The sequence below is a fragment of the Terrapene carolina genome, unplaced genomic scaffold, assembly GCF_002925995.2.
Source record: "Terrapene carolina triunguis isolate 2854851 unplaced genomic scaffold, T_m_triunguis-2.0 Scaffold211, whole genome shotgun sequence".
Lineage (NCBI taxonomy): Eukaryota > Metazoa > Chordata > Testudines > Emydidae > Terrapene > Terrapene triunguis.
In genome coordinates, this window is record NW_020664562.1 from 19,552,388 (window position 1) to 19,569,788 (window position 17,401).

The 17,401-nt window shown below is 42.3% G+C and overlaps 1 protein-coding gene across 1 annotated transcript in view; it reads right to left on the reverse strand.

Annotated features, from left to right (window-relative positions):
• The window catches only part of LOC112116809 (sorting nexin-7-like), a 57,394-nt gene that overhangs the window by 20,660 nt on the left and 19,333 nt on the right, over nt 1-17,401 (reverse strand). Inside the window, exons 3-7 of the mRNA XM_026655983.2 lie at nt 15,376-15,486; nt 14,810-14,974; nt 12,766-12,970; nt 9,803-10,002; nt 5,800-5,886 (exon numbers count right to left, since the gene is read on the reverse strand). Coding sequence (XP_026511768.1) covers nt 5,800-5,886; nt 9,803-10,002; nt 12,766-12,970; nt 14,810-14,974; nt 15,376-15,486 — 768 coding nt within the window. The remainder of the gene's footprint in view (nt 1-5,799; nt 5,887-9,802; nt 10,003-12,765; nt 12,971-14,809; nt 14,975-15,375; nt 15,487-17,401) is intronic.

Sequence of the window (17,401 nt, forward strand, 5' to 3'; positions counted from 1 at the left end):
GAGTTGTTCTTAAACACAGGAAAATACAACAAGCATTTGAGCATAACGCTGAGTAGTATGACATTTGTGAAACTAAGTGAGAAACCAGTTTCTAACCAGCTTTAATTACTCATTACTGTAAAAGTGGCATTTAAACATTATTTACATTTTAAATATTCTATTTTAGGATTTTACACAGCTGTCCATCAAATTTTAAATATCAGCTGTTTCTCCTGACTGCTAGAGCAAGTTAGTGATTGGCTTGTGATCCTTTGAATGGGCATACACATTGCCAACATTACAAATGGCATCCATTTGGCTGAAAATTGGGCATTTGTTCAGAAATACAATTTTAATTAAACTTTTTTTAAAAATTACATCTGGGAATTTATTTGCATGACAGCTAATTATATAAGCTCCTACAACAGGGTTGGGGGGGAAGGTGCAGTTTTACTTTTTTTTTCAACTTTTGAATATGGTTCTTTGCTCACTCTTCCCTTTTGCATACTGTTTTTCCTCTGTACTTCCTACTGGCAGTTCCACTATAGCACAGAGCAATTTAGTAAGGAATTGAAATTTCATACAGCTTATAAAGAGGCAGACAATATTTCTGTGCAAGAAGGATATAAGTATTTAGGCCCCAATTCAGGACTTTGACTGTCTCACTGATTTCAAGATGTGTATTGACTTCAAAGGCACAATTCATATATATGAATAGCTTTAAATACATAAGTACCAGAACTGGTTGGAAACAGCCAAAGATTTAATTGACAATGCATCAAAATCTAAACATTTTGCAGTGTTAGTTCAATTTTGACTAAGATCCAACGTATCTCAAGCAGGTTTCTGTTAGATCACCTGCCCAGCTCCTCAGCAGCCTGGGCTTTCAGGCTCCCACCACCTCAGACTAATAGGTAACCAAGAACCTGGAAGCCCTGGCTCCCAAGTTCCCATTTCCTCGGCAGCCCAGGCTCACAGGGCTTCCAAGATCCATAGCTCTGAAGCCACCTGTTAGGTGGACTGGTTAGTCTGGGCACCCAGGGCTTCCCACCATTCACTTTCACAAAGAATTTCTAAAGGGGGGAGGGGGGGAAGCTGCAAATCAGAATGAAACCAAATTTCAAAAATAGTGAAGTCTTCCACAAAATGAACTTAGCTTTTGCCATACAGCTCTAATAAACACCTTCCTAAACTTAGGCCTGAAGACCTGATCCAAAGTTCACTAAACCAGCAAGTCTTTCCATTTACTTTAATGATCTTGGACCAGGCTCTTAATCAGCAGCGCCTCTAGTTTCAACGTAGTTTTCATCCAGGTTTGTTCATTCAAATATAGTAAAGCTCATGTAACAGTCTAGCAATTGTAGACTTTGCTGTGTCCAAGTAATTGCAGTAAGCTGAAGATGATGCAACTACTCCAGTCACTGAGCATGCTAGGACCTTTTTGGTTTACATTCCTCTATAATTAGTTTATATGCCATTTAAAAATATAGAGGAATGTAAACCAAAAAGGTCCTAGCATGCTCAGTGACTGGAGTAGTTGCATCATCTTCAGCTTACTGCAATTACTTGGACACAGCAAAGTAAACTAAGGAGAGAAGACAAGAGAAAGGAAGTACAGAGCGGATCAAAGACAGATGAATAGACACAGTGGCAGCAAAATGAGGACAGTAAAAGATACAAGTAAAATAAATTCGTACTTCTTGAAAACCCAATGTATGTGTTGTCTCAAAAGCCTCTAAAGAGACTAGAGTTCAGTTACAAACTACATAATAAAACACACATGTACATCATTCCAGAATATGATCCTGTAGGTATCAAATGACACCAGATAGTAATATTTCAATATGTTTAGTTCACTGTCAAGAAATCAAATGGGGAATAAAAAAATACACATTACAAATGTCAGAATAGTTTGAACATGAGACTTCTCCCAGCTCGTCTTTACATTAAACAGATTATGAGACTTCTAACAGAAACCATTTGTGTCAAATCTTTGCTGTGTAGACACAAATGTTGTAGCTTAAGTATTTTTATATACTGTTTATACTGTATGGTATTTCATGCAAAGAAACTACATGAAAACATTATTTAGATTGCAAACTCAAGCACTCAAAGGTTAGGAAATGCCAGAATTATAGTTTCCACCGCAACCTTAATTTTGCCCCCTTGCATGTCCATCCTGTGCACTGATTGAGGCATGGGTCCTGTCAGAAAAATCATGTAAGCCAACACTATCATAATGCATCCATACATTGGGGCAGAATTAAAGTTGCACTGGCAACTATAAATCTGGCATCTCCTAACTTTCAAGTGCTTTCACATGTCCCCAGGGGCCCATGTCCCCTCTGGGGGCACCACAAGGGGTAGGGGCTGGCCCCCCAACAAAGCTTCTGGATCCAGAAGCCCAACTCCCCTGCATTGTATCACATGGGGCTGCAGATCCTCCAGCTCTCACATAAGGGGTGGGTGAGAGAGACAGTACCGGGACTAGGCTCTTTTTCTTTTCCAGCAACCATCCCCACATCCAACACCCAGTCCCCCAATTTGGAATAACAGCCTTGTCCTGCTGCCAGCTACTGCACTTAGCCATGTAGCTCAACTAGTAGCAGTCTGATATGGGTCCTAGGTAAGGAACCTAGTTCAGCTCTCTTCCTCCACCCGCTTCAGGTGCTCTGACAGCTCCCAAGTCAAGTCTTCCTAGTGCCATGTCTGCTGATGCTCCACTTAGGTGCACTTGCAGAACAAGCTCCCCTTGGAGAAGGGGAGCTTAAAAAGATGGAGGGAGAAGTTTGCCCAGGAGCAGGAGAGGCTGCTAGGGACTGCTAATGCAATCCAGTAGCAAGGGGAGCCCTGCCTGGGATTGTGGCTAGTTTCCCCTTTTCCTTCTGACATGTTTGGGGGGCAAATAGACATTGGAAGCCTCATATAGGCAAGAGGCCACCTGTGGCAGGACCTGGGGAGCACCACCAGGGACTACACTAGGGGGAATTGACCTCAAAAGCGACCCAGTGAGTTAGCTGAACAGCTGGGAACAGTGAGATTGCTCAGGAGTGGGGGGCTCCTGTTGGGGACCCAGGCAGGGATGGCTAGCAGGGTAATTGCCCAGGCCCCACACCACAGGAGGCCCTTTGAAGCTATGTTGCTTGAGCTTTGGCTTCAGCCTTGGGCAGCGGGGCTCAGGCTTCAGCTTCAGTCCCGGGCTCCAGCGAGTCACAGTCTCACTGTGCCTTAGTTCCCCATATGTCAAACTGGAAAGGGCACCATATAAGTACTTCAGACAGGCTTCTGTTTATCATCATTCTTCCTTTTAGTAAGACATAATAAGCTCCAGTATGTCCCCCTTCTGTACTAACTTGTTCTTGCTAGTCACCCTTCATTGCAAAGAACAAACTATGCTACCCTTTTATTACATTCCTTCAGCCTTTTCTACCTACTATTTGCTCATATAAATTAGTAATACTCATATCCTTTACACAATAGTAATTTCTATCAGGATCACTGATTGATCATTTGGACATTAAAAATAGTTTGGCTTGCCTGCTAATTTCCTGGCAATTCTAAAATCCTGGATTATGTAGAGGAAGGCGGAGCAGAACCAGGGCCGGCTCCAGGCACCAGGCACCCAAGCTGGTGCTTGGGGCGGCACCTGGAGGGGGGCGGCGCGGCGCTCCGGCCGCCGGGGAGAGCGGGGCCACAGCCGGGCTTGCCGCACTCCCCCCGATGCTCTGGCCGCCCCTCCTCCCCGCCCTCGCCCCGGCCGGGGCTCGCCGCCCTGCCCCCGGCGCTCTGGCCGCCGGGGAGGGGGGAGAGCCGAGCCCAGCCCAGCCCCCGCCGGGGCTCGCGGCCCTGCCCCCAGCGCTCTGGCCGCCGGGGTCGGGGGGAGAGCCGAGCCCCCGCCGGGGCTCGCCGCCCTCCCCTCCGGCCGCCCTCCCCCCGGCGGGAGAGCGGAGCCCCCGCCAGGGCTCCGGCTGCCCCCCTCCCCCCCGGCTCCGGCCTAGGGCGGCAAAAAAGCCAGAGCCGGCCCTGAGCAGAACCGTCAGTCAATAAGCAATTTAACACTTACTCCCCCATCTTCTTGACTGCACGTAGCTTAAGGAAGGTTTCCATAGCTGCAAAGAGTCTACTAGAAAAGCAACTACCAAAATAAACAGAGCCATCTAGAAAACCCATGGAGACAGATTGCTAGACATGTCCTCAGTGAAGAAATAAGCTAAATTTGGGTCAGCCATCTTGTCTGCCCTGCAGCGCAGCTGCTCACATATTCTGAGGCAGTGCATTAAAAGGAGCATGATCTCAAAGTACGCCAGAAATTAAATCAAAAATATAAAACCTGAGGTTCATTGCTGGAACTAAAATTAAGTTATTGATATTAAAGAACAAGCCTGAGATGTGGCAAACAGTAGCAGGAGCTTGGACACTTTGTTCTTCCCCTTGTTTGACAGCTCTCTACTACCCATTGTCACTACCCGGCAGGAGGAGCAACCCAATCATTCAGTCTTGATATTCAGAGAAGAAATGCCTGCTTTGCTCATGTCATCTGACTGACTGTTCTGAAACCAAGTATTAGGATTTTATGCTTTTTTATGTAGAATACGAGAGTGGCTTGAAAATAAGATTTCTGCACTAACTTTTCCTTTTTGCTCTACAATTAAATAGCTATCTGGGTTGGCAAATGATTCTTGAATTGAAAGTAATTAAGTTTTCAATCACAATCCTCTCTCAAAGCATAAAACTAGGTCAGTTGATTTTTACATAACAGCATTGTTCTTGTTTGCAATATGCGAAATGGCACTGCATCTGTTTAGTATATGACAACAGCCTGACCTTAAACAGGCCTCTGGTTTGCACCTACAATTTTGCACAAGCTGTTATTTACACGTATTTGACTGTGTCTCCAAATCAGGTACTTAAGATTTCCAAGTAACATCAATTGCACCCTCAAATTTATTACCAACTGCAAACATAAGAGAGCTGATCAAGCTTTCAAAATCGTATCCAGTGTCAAAAGAGGAGATATTACAGTCATTTTGTCAAACTATTTAAGACATTTTCCCATTAAAGCCATGGGCTTTTCAAAAGCACTTGTTATTAACCTAACTGCTCCCATTGAAATAATTTGGTAAGAGTCCTGTTGACTTCAGTGGGAGCAGAGTTAGGCCAGTACTGAGTGCTTTTGAAATGCCCACAAATATGGTCTAAAACAAAATGAAAACCTATCAAGGAAATAAGACCAAAAGTGATAAACACGAACTATTGCAACACTGATGCTACTGCAGACAAAGGTAGCTAAAAGTTGCTGGGTGACACTTGGCCAGGCTCATAAGGTAAACAGATGGACACTAAAATGTGGAAGTCTAAAGGAATAAATGGCAGTCTTACAATGATAAAGTAGTTAACTTACAGCTTTATTGCCAAAATGTCAAATTCTGGCTCCCTGTTAGGGAGAAGCAACAAGCATGGAGATGCCTCACCAGTTCTGGTGACAAGAACTCAATTAGCTCTACCAGAAGGGCAGAATCCCTCCAAAACAAAAACAAACAATGCACATTTTTGTTAAGAAAAAAAAAGCATAAACAAGGAACAGGTTTGACCATCCTATCTACCTCTTCTAGGGCATTTCAGCAGCTATTAATACACCACTGTATCAATTCTTATTTCCTGTGCAGTGCATGAACAAACTTTTTTAGAATAGGTCAGGAAGTGTGCAGCCCCAAAACATGGCTTTTCAGGGCTTATTTTTGTCAGGAGAACTCTTAATTTTTAGTCAGAATAGGGTCCTTAGTCATACAACTTAACATTCAGAAAGATGTACAAACTTACCAGATCCTTTTCTGCCTTTTTATTGGATAAAGCATCAACTTTGGAATCAAGCTCTGCCTGAATTTGGTCTCTTCTTTTCAGAACACCCTTTAAAACATTATTACAATTAAATACAATCTATTTCATCTTAATCTGTTTACAAAGACATCTTGCAATCAAGAGTACTTACCACTTTAGAGAATTTATAGATTATCCCTTCAATAGAATTCTCAGATTTAAAGATTTTACTTAGATAACTTCAAAGCATCTATTGTAGATTTGTTATTACCTCCATTTTTTTTAACTGAAAAATTGTTAGGAATCCTACCAAACCCAACGCTACGAGAATCTATGTAGCTACAAATTATAAAGAATTATGTAGTGAGTCAGTCTATGAAATAGTCATTATTTTAATCCTTTACAAGAAACATGATTTAGAGAAGTCCCAATACTGGAAGTATTTTATTTGAATAAAAGCAATAGCACAAGAGATAGGACTCAACTAAAATGATATACCAGATACTATAGGAAATATCAATGTAAGTCCGCTATGTTATGTATGTATGTACCACAGTTTGGTGGCAAAGGAAGAAGAAAATTATCAAAATTCTTTATCTGAAAATAATCAACTAAATCTATCAATGTTAGCAAGCCCACTTTTATTTAAAGTTAAGGCTAATTCAATAGATTTGATTCTTAGTGGAATGGCAAAAACTAATATAAAAAGGGAGGGAATGTTGTCAGACTACAGGACCAGTAATTATGACAGGTTACATTCCAAACTGCTCTGGATTTGCAGTGTGACATCAAAGAAGTCAGTGAAAAGGTCTGTGCCTCAGTTTCCCCATCTGTAAAACTGAAATTAAACTTCCCTCACAGTACTATTATGAAGCTTATGTCTTTTTAAGAGGACTCAGAAGAAAGATAGTATGTATGTATAAATTCAAAAACACTCTGATAATCCTGTATGTTATCTTGTCCCAACAATTTCTACTCTTTAATTTAGATATGCTTAGAGATTTACTGTGTTCATATGTAGTACAGTATATGTTAAACAGTGTAGGGCATAACCAGTCCTAGTTAGAAGTTTATTTCACATTATGCTAGTTGCCAAAACGTTAACGTTAAAGAGGAAATACACTGCCACCCTGACTAGTACACATTAATAAATCATCTTCAATAAGATACCTTTTTAAAGACTATCTTTTCAAATAGACATTACCCAGAATCTTTAGTAAGTTTTTGGTCAATTATAAGTAATACAACTATAGTTCATACTTATAACAAAACTTACCATTCAATACCTTAAAGTATCTCCTGTCCGATTACAAACGTAAAATATATGGTTATAAGAGTAAAATCGAAACAAGTAGAAATGGGTTAATATTCTTTTGTGTATTTTTTTTCCTTTTACTTCCTCTTTTACCCTATATAAAACTACAGAAGAAACTATTAGAATTTCTCTGTTTGTCAGCCATTATAACAAATATCTATTCTAATTCCAAGGTAAAACTAATAATTTCAGTACTAATATGTTCCAGCTATTGGTAAATGCTTTTTTTTGTAAATGAGGAACCCAGGGAATGTTCATTAGTTCTCTAATTATTTTCACATTTTTATTAATTTAGTAAGTTAAACAAATAAATATATTATGCTTCCACAGTTCCTCTCCTGCTCTAATCAGTAGCACATTCACAAATCCTCCAAACAACAGTACTCTGACCTAAAACAAATGTCTTGCCTGTTACCTGTTTTCTGAGGCATAGTGGTAGTATAGGCCTACTTTCCCCAGGTTTGTCCTGTCTCCCCATCAGTCAAGTAGGAGGGATCCAATCCAGATGCAAAGATTTTTGGCTCTGGAACCTCCTCCTTAGGATCCAAATGCATCCGCTTTCTCATTCAGCACTTCCAAAGCCAAAAAATATGAGGATTATCCTGCCTTAGTGACAAAACCTTTGCTTAGGCATACACTCTTATGGGGACAATTTGGGAGGTGCTAGCACTGCCATACCTCAGAAAACAGGTTTTTCCAAAGTGTGGCTACGATCAGGGCATTCTTAGTCTGCCTAGGAGTACCCTAACCAGGGTGCAGGGCAGAAGTGAGCATTAGAACAAAATATCCAGGGTGAAAGAAAGGAGAGACTGGCATGGAATAGAGGAGGAAGGAGCCAATGGATGAACTGCTCAAGCCTGCCTAATGTTGCATTGTAAGGGTTGCACCAAGAACTCAGTATCCCAAAAGATATGAGAGCTAATGTAGACACACCCAAGCAACATTCATTTCAGAGATGCAAATGAAAGGCCACATAGTCACTCTGCAGTTTGTCCATAGAATCTCTCTTGTCAGCACACACACAGCAACTGTTCTGATGAGATGGGCAGAGAAAACTGGCAAAGGGACAGGCCAAACTGCAAAGAAGAAGTAACAAATATCAGGACTGAGGAGAAAGTCTGGGGCAGGTATGGGGAACTGTCTTTTCATACTGAAAAATAAGACTAAGGAATCGGGGGTGTTACCTGCTATGGCTGCAATCTTTCCAACCTTCAGGCAGAGTAAGAGCTGCCTCCCAGGACAAGCAAAGGATGGAAATGAAATCTAAAGGCTTGAAGGAGCACAGGATAGTAGCACTGTCCCAAGTTGAAGGTTACAATTCATTATGATGTGGATACCCAGTGCAGAGGCTGCCACACTGACGTAATTAACTTCAGCAGGCCATAGTCTCTCTCTGCCGTCTTCAATGCTATCAGGAAAGAGGTGGGCAATGCAAAGAAATCAGCCCTGGCCAAGATGACTGTGTACTCTCCCTAATATTAAGGCTTTGGGATCTCTATACAGGCTGTAATGCTTGTCTTAGCTGGTGGTTTGCAATGGATGTAGAGTGAGAGATTGTTGGTCCAACTGTCCAATTAACCATCTTCTGGAACACCCCATTGTGGATTGGTCATTCTCCTGGGATGATCTGCTTACAGATATGTGCACTCTGGGATGTAAAACACTCTCAGGAGAGGATTCTCCCATAAGGGAGCTGCATTTACAGCACCCTGGCTATTCTCAAATGCTGCTATCACAATGTTGTTTATTCCAATGAGGACAAAAATGTCTAGTCAGGACTTCTGCGGGGACAGTACTGCCAGGCAGACAGACCTTAATACTAGGATGTAGATGTAAAGGCTCTGATCTTTGCTCAACCAATGTCCCTTAATTGACCCACACTGTATTGTGTTCTTATTCACTAAGACAAAGTAAAGATTTTCCTAGTTGTCTCCCACCAATGGGAGACTCTGTCAGAGAAACTGTTAGAAGGGCCTTGAATGGAACAGAATGCACGGTACCAGGCCCTGGCATGACATCTGCATGTCCATATGGCAGATGCGTATCTATTAAAGAAGTTCATTGCCCTTTTCCAGAATAGCAGTCAGGATTTTAAGGTTTAGAAACATCTCCAAGGAGGGAAAAACCTTGCCTTACTTTGTGTATCAGTCTCCATTCCTAGATGAGTCAATATTTTGACAGAGAGAAGATAGTTCTTCTGTATTCATCATGAGTTGTAGTTCTTTGAACCCTTCTACGTAAGGACAACTATTCTCTCCACTAGCATGTAAGCCTTTCCTAAGGTGCAACAATTTCCAGGGAAAGGACACACAACCCCTCAACCCTTAATGTTGCTGTTATGGGGAGCTAGCTGTAGGAGGAAACTGGAGAGGACTCCCCCACAGTGAAAGAAATCTTCTCTTCGAGTCTGGACGCATCTTGTCTGATTAATAGGGGAGCAGGGAAGAAGAAGAAGAAAAAGATTCTGTGCAAGAGGGCAGCCATCCTACAGAAAATTATTCTTGCTTTTATTTTTTTTAAATAAGCTTTTTTCACTCTAACTCATTTGTTATGTTCTCAATTAGCAGCAGAAAGACAAATTGTAGCCCTCAAAGAGTTAATGCAGTGACTGCAAAATCAATTACATACAAAGCAGATTCTCTCTTCAAAGGTCACTCAATACACTGGTATAAGCAACCCTTATGGTCTTACCGTTAATATTTCACTGTAGAGAACATATTCATGTAGAACAGGCAGCAAATTTTCTGATAGTCCTGCCATTCGATTCTCAGTAGCTTTGCAGCACTTGTCAATGCAGCTGGCAACACCTTTCAGCGAATCTACTAGATCTTCTTCTGATGCACACCAAAGAGTATGGATTGGACCATATTCCTTCATTTCACAATAGTACCCTTAATAAGAAGATTACTCCATATTAGTACTCAAGTCAATGATAGATGCAAAGCACAGAAACTGAGGCTAGTTTCAAAATCTGGCCAAATGATCCTCAAAAAGAAGGAGATATTACAACAACAAAGCTTTCTTCTTCTTTTGTTGTTATTTTTGGTCAACAGAAACATCTCATACTTTTACTCATTAAGCTATTGCCAACATATTGCTAAAAAAATCAATCAGTGAAAAATTACCTTTTTGAAAGAGCTGTACATGCACAATAGATTCAGTGGGTGCGCTTAAGTTCATTCCAGTTCTGGAGTACCGCTTTATTACTACCACTCTAGAAGTATTTCTCTTTTTAAGTATAAGAAATATCTTCAGAAAACAATCATTAGCTCTATAGCGCAATAAAACTTTGTAAGTGTGGCCACAGTATTCGCTCAGAAAAAGTAGGGCCAGATACTGCCACTTTTATAGAACTTTACTCTGGAGTAGTCTCATTCATTTCAATACACTACTAAAGATGAGCAAAGCAGAACATGGCCCTATACTGTGTGTTCACATTACCAATGTTCATGTGTTATGGGCCAAGGTAAATTGAAGTGGCTATGACTTTGGATCAAGTCCACACTGCTCTAATGTCACTTTCTAATTTGATTCTGACTGCTGAGGTTTTCACAGTCCCTCCACTTTTTTTGCCCTCTACAACTTGGTCACAGCTGACTTTATACCAAAGAAACATCCAACAAAGAGACACGTGAAGCAGTGTGTGTAGAGAGGGATGCTTGTTTTGAGTTTAGTTGGTCAAAAAAGCCCTGGAAACTTAATGGAAAATCCCAGATTGGGCTACAACTAGTAGGAAGCATCACTCACTGCTTGCCAAATGGTTCACTGCTGAGACAAAATCAGCTTTGCACATGACACGTGTTCTGCAGATTACTGTTGGGAAAGGCTAGACGTAAGCAATATCTGGGAGCACTTGAGAGTGAATAAAACTCCATGAGGCTTTATCACCAGTATTTTGGTGCTGGTGCTTTAAATGTATACCCACGAACTTCTCCTCACTATATGTCAACTACACCTAGTGGAATGAACTGCTAAGACAAAACAAAAAATCCCTTTGATCAATATGTATTTCCTTTGTGCAAGGAACACGCAATCTAGTCAGGACATGCAGAGATCTGAAATGACAGAATAAGCTAAAGGAAACAAAGCCTTAGTTATTATGGAACACAGTGAAGCATTTCAAAGTATTTTTACATGCAAGAGAAAACCCTAAAGTATTGACCAGTGGGATTTTTAAAACATAATTCAGCGTGAGATCAGATTCAAGCTCAGAAAGTATATAATTTAAAGATTCAAGTAAGCATGCAAGCTGCTGTTCCATTCAGAACAAACTTTTTTTCTTGAAAATCAAGGAAAATTTTAACAAGAGCATGAAGTTCAAACAAACCCATCTGACAGATGTTATGACCAACAAGAAAGGTAATATTTTATAAAATTCTCTTTCATGTGACACCAAATAAAGATGCAGAATCAACCAAAAGAATGGATGTGACAGTGTTACATGTTCAGATTTAACAAGGCTTAGGCCAAATACAATTCCGTGGGGGGGGGGGGGGGGGGGAAGGAAAAGTAAGTTTCCCACATCATATTCCACTGTGTTCAGTTTTTGATATTTTTATTTGCCTAATTACTTATGGAATTTTTTATGATATGTCAGGTTACATGACTGATAAGGTAAAGAAATTTCTAACCCAATCATATTACTAACAACATCTGTGGCAACAAGCAATTCCTAATGAGTTACAAATATCTTTCAATGGATCATTATTTCATAAATCACAAAAATCTGCAGTAACAAATATTCCTTATCAATCACAGAACATATTTAGATTGTAAGCACCCTTCATCAATTACACCATATTGTTATTATAACACATATCTATAGTAACAGACATCCTTTGATAGTAATCAGGGATCCCTTCCTGAACATCTCAACATTTCTTAATTGATTCTATACACTCCAGTATTCGGATATACACACAGACTAAGGTTCAAAATAAGTACAAAGAACTTCTCAGTTTGACAGGTACAGAACACTATATTTGTAGAAACAAAAAACTTCATATACGAAAGGGATTCTGGTTAACATATAAGAATTTGTAGGGGTTTGAATATCTACAAACAACTGGGATTCAGAATGTGATTGTCATTATGCCAGTAGGAAATAAGTGTTTATATTTCACTTTAAGAAGTAGTCATCTGTACACAACAAAAAGCGTTCATACGGTTCTTCCAATTAGTATGGTAAAAAGCCAGCCAAACTTCTAGGTTTTCTTAGTTTTCAGTTTCTTGTCAGCATAGTTAAACTACCCTCCCTATTAATACATTATTTATGCTGATTCTGTCCAAGGAAGTTCCAGGTGTGACTCAGTAACAAGCAAGAGAAAGGTGAGGTTATCGACAAGTTATTTTCCTTCTCCTCTCTTGAGAGATGAGCATGCTACCTCTGCAGGCATCCTAACAACTTCAAACCAATGAGGAAGGCTGCCAGATGTGGATCCCCACACAGTTGCACACTGATCTGCCAATAGGCCGAGGATTAGCCATTGAATGAAAAAAGTAAAACAGTTTCTTGTTCTCCATTTCTCTTCCTAGAAAGCAGCATTTTGTGTGGAACAGTGAAAGCGAACTAACTTTTCACAGTAATTCACTTGTTCAATATATTACTTTCTGAAGTCAATAAAAACAAGCGTGTGTTCATTATTTCTACTTACCCCTTTCTTCCTTGTAAATTCTTTGGGATATTTTGTCTAGCAAGTTTATTTTCTGATTAAATGTTTCCATATAGTCATTTATATCTGTAAACATATCAGGACGATTTTTAACTCCTCCTCCTCTTACTGAGGATGCTACAGCTCTTACAGTTTGTCCCATCCTGCTAAACAAGCCAGGACCTTGCTTCTTGTGAGTTGAAAGTTCCTACAAGAAGAACATACCCTTGTGAATATTTTAATGTTGTCTACCCATGGTTTACAATTAAAGCGAAACAAATTAAAACAATAAAACTACACAGGAACGTATAAAACAAACCAGGGCCGCCCGGGGGGGGGGAGGGGGAAGTAGGGCAATTCGCCCCAGGCCCCGGGCCTGCAGGAGCCCCCACGAGAATATAGTATTCTATAGTATTGCAACTTTTTTTTATGGAAGGGGCCCCCGAAATTGCTTTGCCCCAGGCCCCCTGAATCCTCTGGGCGGCCCTGAAACAAACTACTTTAGGTTTTCATTTGATGTCTAGATCTTATTGTAAAGTTATTAAATATGTAGCAATTAGACTTTCTTCCCCCCCCACCCCTTTACTAATTTCCCTTTTTATATTGTGATTGAAGGCTGTATGGTCAAGGATAACCATTCTGTGTCAAAGGTTAGCCATGCTCTACTGAAGCAGGGAGCATGCAGGGGGATTAGGAAGGGAAGGATTAAGACAATACAAACCTCTTCCCCTTTCAGACTTAAAGCAGAGTCAGCCAGTATGCAGACTTTTGGGCAAGTCAACAGAGGGAAGAATGTGCAGAGAAAAGTCATCTATTGGGGAAAATTATGTTCTTACAGTGGAAAGCAGCCCCTCTTTCTTTCCTTTTTACTTTCCCTCCACTTCTATAAACTGCTAATGGAACATTTGGTTAAGTTCAGAGCTATGCTCTTTGGAGGACAAAATTCTTGCTTTCTTTTCCAGTGGATACATTCTGCACAGCTTACAGTGGGAAATTAAATGGTGGTCTATTGGCTGCATTGTCAATGAACAGATTATTACTACTGTTTTTAAAGAATATGGGTGTAGCAGGGTGGTAACCCCGCTCCGGTCCAGAGGGGGCTGTAGCTGGAGAAAGCAGCTTTTAGGCTGAGCTGATTGGGGGAAGTGGCTGCAGCTGGGGCCACGCCCCAAACAGACTCAGCTGGCCCTATAAAGGCCACAGCGGCCAGAAGCTCAGCAGTCTCTCTCTGAGTGCAGAGGGAGAAGGGCCTGGCTGCAGGGGCTAGAGACAGCATACCTGAGTGGAGCAGGGCTAGGGAAGCTCCAGCCTGGATAGCCCCAGGCTGCAGCCTAGCGGAAGGCCAAGGGGTACTGGGGTTGCAGAGGGCAGCCCAGGGCTAGGCTAAGGCAGCAGGTCCAAACCCTCCTTGCCAGTGATGAGTGGCCTATACTGCAGTCTGCCCCAGGGAGCGGGGGCTAGTTGGTGACTGGCAGTGGCCTAGTGCTGAGGCAAGGTGGGGATAGTGGGTGGGGGTTCCCCTGGGAGGGGAGACCTAGCGTGCAGGTACTGCCAGGGGGCAGCACCCAGAGCAAGGGGCACCGGGGTCCTGGGAGGGACACGGAAGCCGAGAAGGAGAGGACAGGTGGATCACCGGCCTGCAGAGGGCGCTCCACAGGCTGGAGAGCTAATTCCCTGGACAACCAGCAGGAGGCGCCGCAGGGGTGAGTCCAACCTTCTTACAATGGGCAAAAAGGGAGAGAAATATCAAAACAAAAAATAGTTTAAAATCACATGCATTAGAATTAGAAGAATGAGAATAAGAGTTTTGGAAGGGAGACCAACCTTCATGCTTCAGAGCATAAGACAAACTCTGATGGGTATCAGAATTTTTTCTTATTGCCAAGTTAATCAATAGCTGCCTACTGGATTCTTGCAGGATTCCTTGCACCTTCCTATGACACTTCTATCACTAGCCATGGTTGGTAAGAAGATATTGAACTATGCAGGCCCCTAGTAAGGCAGTTTATAATTTCTTATAACTATAAATCAGACTTTTTTTTTTTACCCAGGTTTGTGCTGTAAGAAATATTTTGAAGTCTTCATTAAAAGTCAAAGTTGGATGCTCAGCAATTCGGTTCAAAAATTTATGCAACGCTTTCCTTCGAGTCTCAATGAATTCATCACTGAATCGTTCCACCATTCCTTTCATTATAAATTTTTCAGGCAATGGCTGAGGGGAAAATAAATAAATAAAACATTGTATAACTTTGCATATTACATATATTACAATAGTTCTACTACCCATGAGACGGTAGACATTCTTGTACAATTCACTACACACACAAAAACAAACTAAAATTAACACAGTAAACACTGTTTCAATCCTAGCAATAGATAATGCATCAGAATAGATATAAAATCAAGAGAAAGGAAAGGGAGAGTAGGTTAAGGAAAAGAGAAATGCCCTTATTTTTCTCTGAATTTTGCACATACACATAAAAGATTAATCAAACTACATTAGCTTCTTAATGGTTGTTAGACCCCAGAATCGTGAAAGAGATTTCTCCAAAGCTCATTACAGATAAATTTAAAACAAAAGAACAAATCTAACACAAAATCTAGCGAACCTACAGGAATAATCAGTGTTGGATGTGCTTCTTCAAGTCTGCTCTTCAACCAAAGGAAATCTTGATATCGTCTTCGAACTTCATATTCACTGGAGTCAAACTCACCACGAGATGTCTGAAAGTCATAACCACAAAATTAAGATGGAAAATCTAAAAGTATGTCTGCACTGCAGCTGGGAGATGTGATTCCCAGCTCGGGTAGACAGATATACAGTAGCTCTGCTTGAGCTAGCAAACCAAAAACAGCGACGTAGCTGGGATAGCACAGGAGCTGGGGCTAGCTTGAGTACCAACCCACCCAGGCTCCCTGGATACATACTTTGGGAGCTAGCCTGAGCCACCGCTTGTGCTACCCTAGCTACCTAGCTATTTTTAGCACATTTGCTCGAGCAGCACTAGCGCATGACTGGCTACCTGAGCTGGGAATCACACCTCCCAGCTGGAGTGTAGACATATACCCTAAGAGGAGTACACCTCTACCCCGATATAACGTGACCCGGTAAAGCAGCGCTCCGGCGGATCAGCACGTCAGCTCCCAGCTGCGGCGCTCCGCTTCCCGCCGCCGGTGAATGCAGGGAGGTTGGGGAAAGGACGCCCCCCGTACTCACTGGCGGCGGGAAGCAGAGCGCTGCGGCTGGGAGCTGGCGGAGTGGAGCGGGCTCGGGCTGGGCTGCTCCGCTTCTGCCGGGGAGTGCGGGACCTTTCCCCAACCCCTCCCCCAACGACACGGCTGGGGCCGGGGCAAGGAAAGCGGAGTGGGCTGCGGCCGTGGCGCTCCGCTTCCCGCCGCAGGTAAGTACGGGGGTCACCCTTTCCCCAACCTCCCTGTACTCACCGGCAGCGGCGGAAGCGGAGCAGCTCAGCCCCAGCCCGCTCCACTCTGCCAGCTCCCAGCCACGGCACTCCACTTCCCGCCACAGGTAAGTACGGCGGCGTCCTTTCCCCAACCTCCCCGCACTCACCGGCGGCGGGAAGCAGAGCGCCACAGCTGGGAGCTGGCAGAGTGGAGCGGGGTGGGGCTGGGCTGCTCCGCTTCCCACCGCTGCCAGTAAGTGCCTGTCAGGGGGTGGGGGGTGTGTGGATAGGGGTCGGAGCAGTCAGGGGACAGAGAGCAGAGGGGTTGGGTACGGGGTGGGGTCCTGGGGGTGATTAGGGACGGGGGTCTCTGGAGTGGGCGGTCAGGGGACAAGGAGCAGGGGGGCCAAAGCAAGTTCGATATAAAGAGGTCTCACCTATAGCGCGGTAAGATTTTTTTGGTTCCAGAGGACCGCGTTATATTGGGGTAGAGGTGTACTAAAAATATTTAATAGTGTAGATTGACCATTTTGGAATAAAAATGAGATCCCTGAGGGAAAAAAGTTAATGTCATTCAGCACTTACCAATTACAATTTTTTTTAGTAAAGTAATCTAACCTAGTAAGAGATGAAACAATGTGAACTTTTACTGTGAGAAAAAAGCAAGTGTCAAACTGTGCATAAGAAGTGTCTTATAAGAATCGACCTAGTACAATTTTTTCCAAGGGTTCTAATCATTATTTTGATGTGAGATTTTCCTTCCAGTTAAGATGGATGTGTTCTGAATTTGGGTTGGTCTCTTTAAAGTGATGACAAATCCGAGTTTAAGGAACGCCCATGTTGTAGCACTTGAATAAACTGAAAATAACTGAAACATGTCCCGGATATCGGCTGCTATCAGCCACCTAGCCACATGTTTCAGCCATAAAAACCCTACCATTTCATATAGACTACAGCCCACAGTCCGTACACAGCCCACCAGAGCATTTCATAAGGCCCATAGCCTGCTTCACCACAATATACTAGCGGCCGATTCATTAGTGTTTTAGCATCATGTTTACACCATTTTAGTTTACACAGGTGTGTAAATAGACAATACTGTACATAGAAACAACCTATCTGAATACATACAAAACAAGCTGAACTTAAAATATAAATCAATACAGGTGACTTTAAATCTTATTAAAATATGTAGAATCTGTTTGGTCCACACAAGGTTGTTCTTAGATTTATGT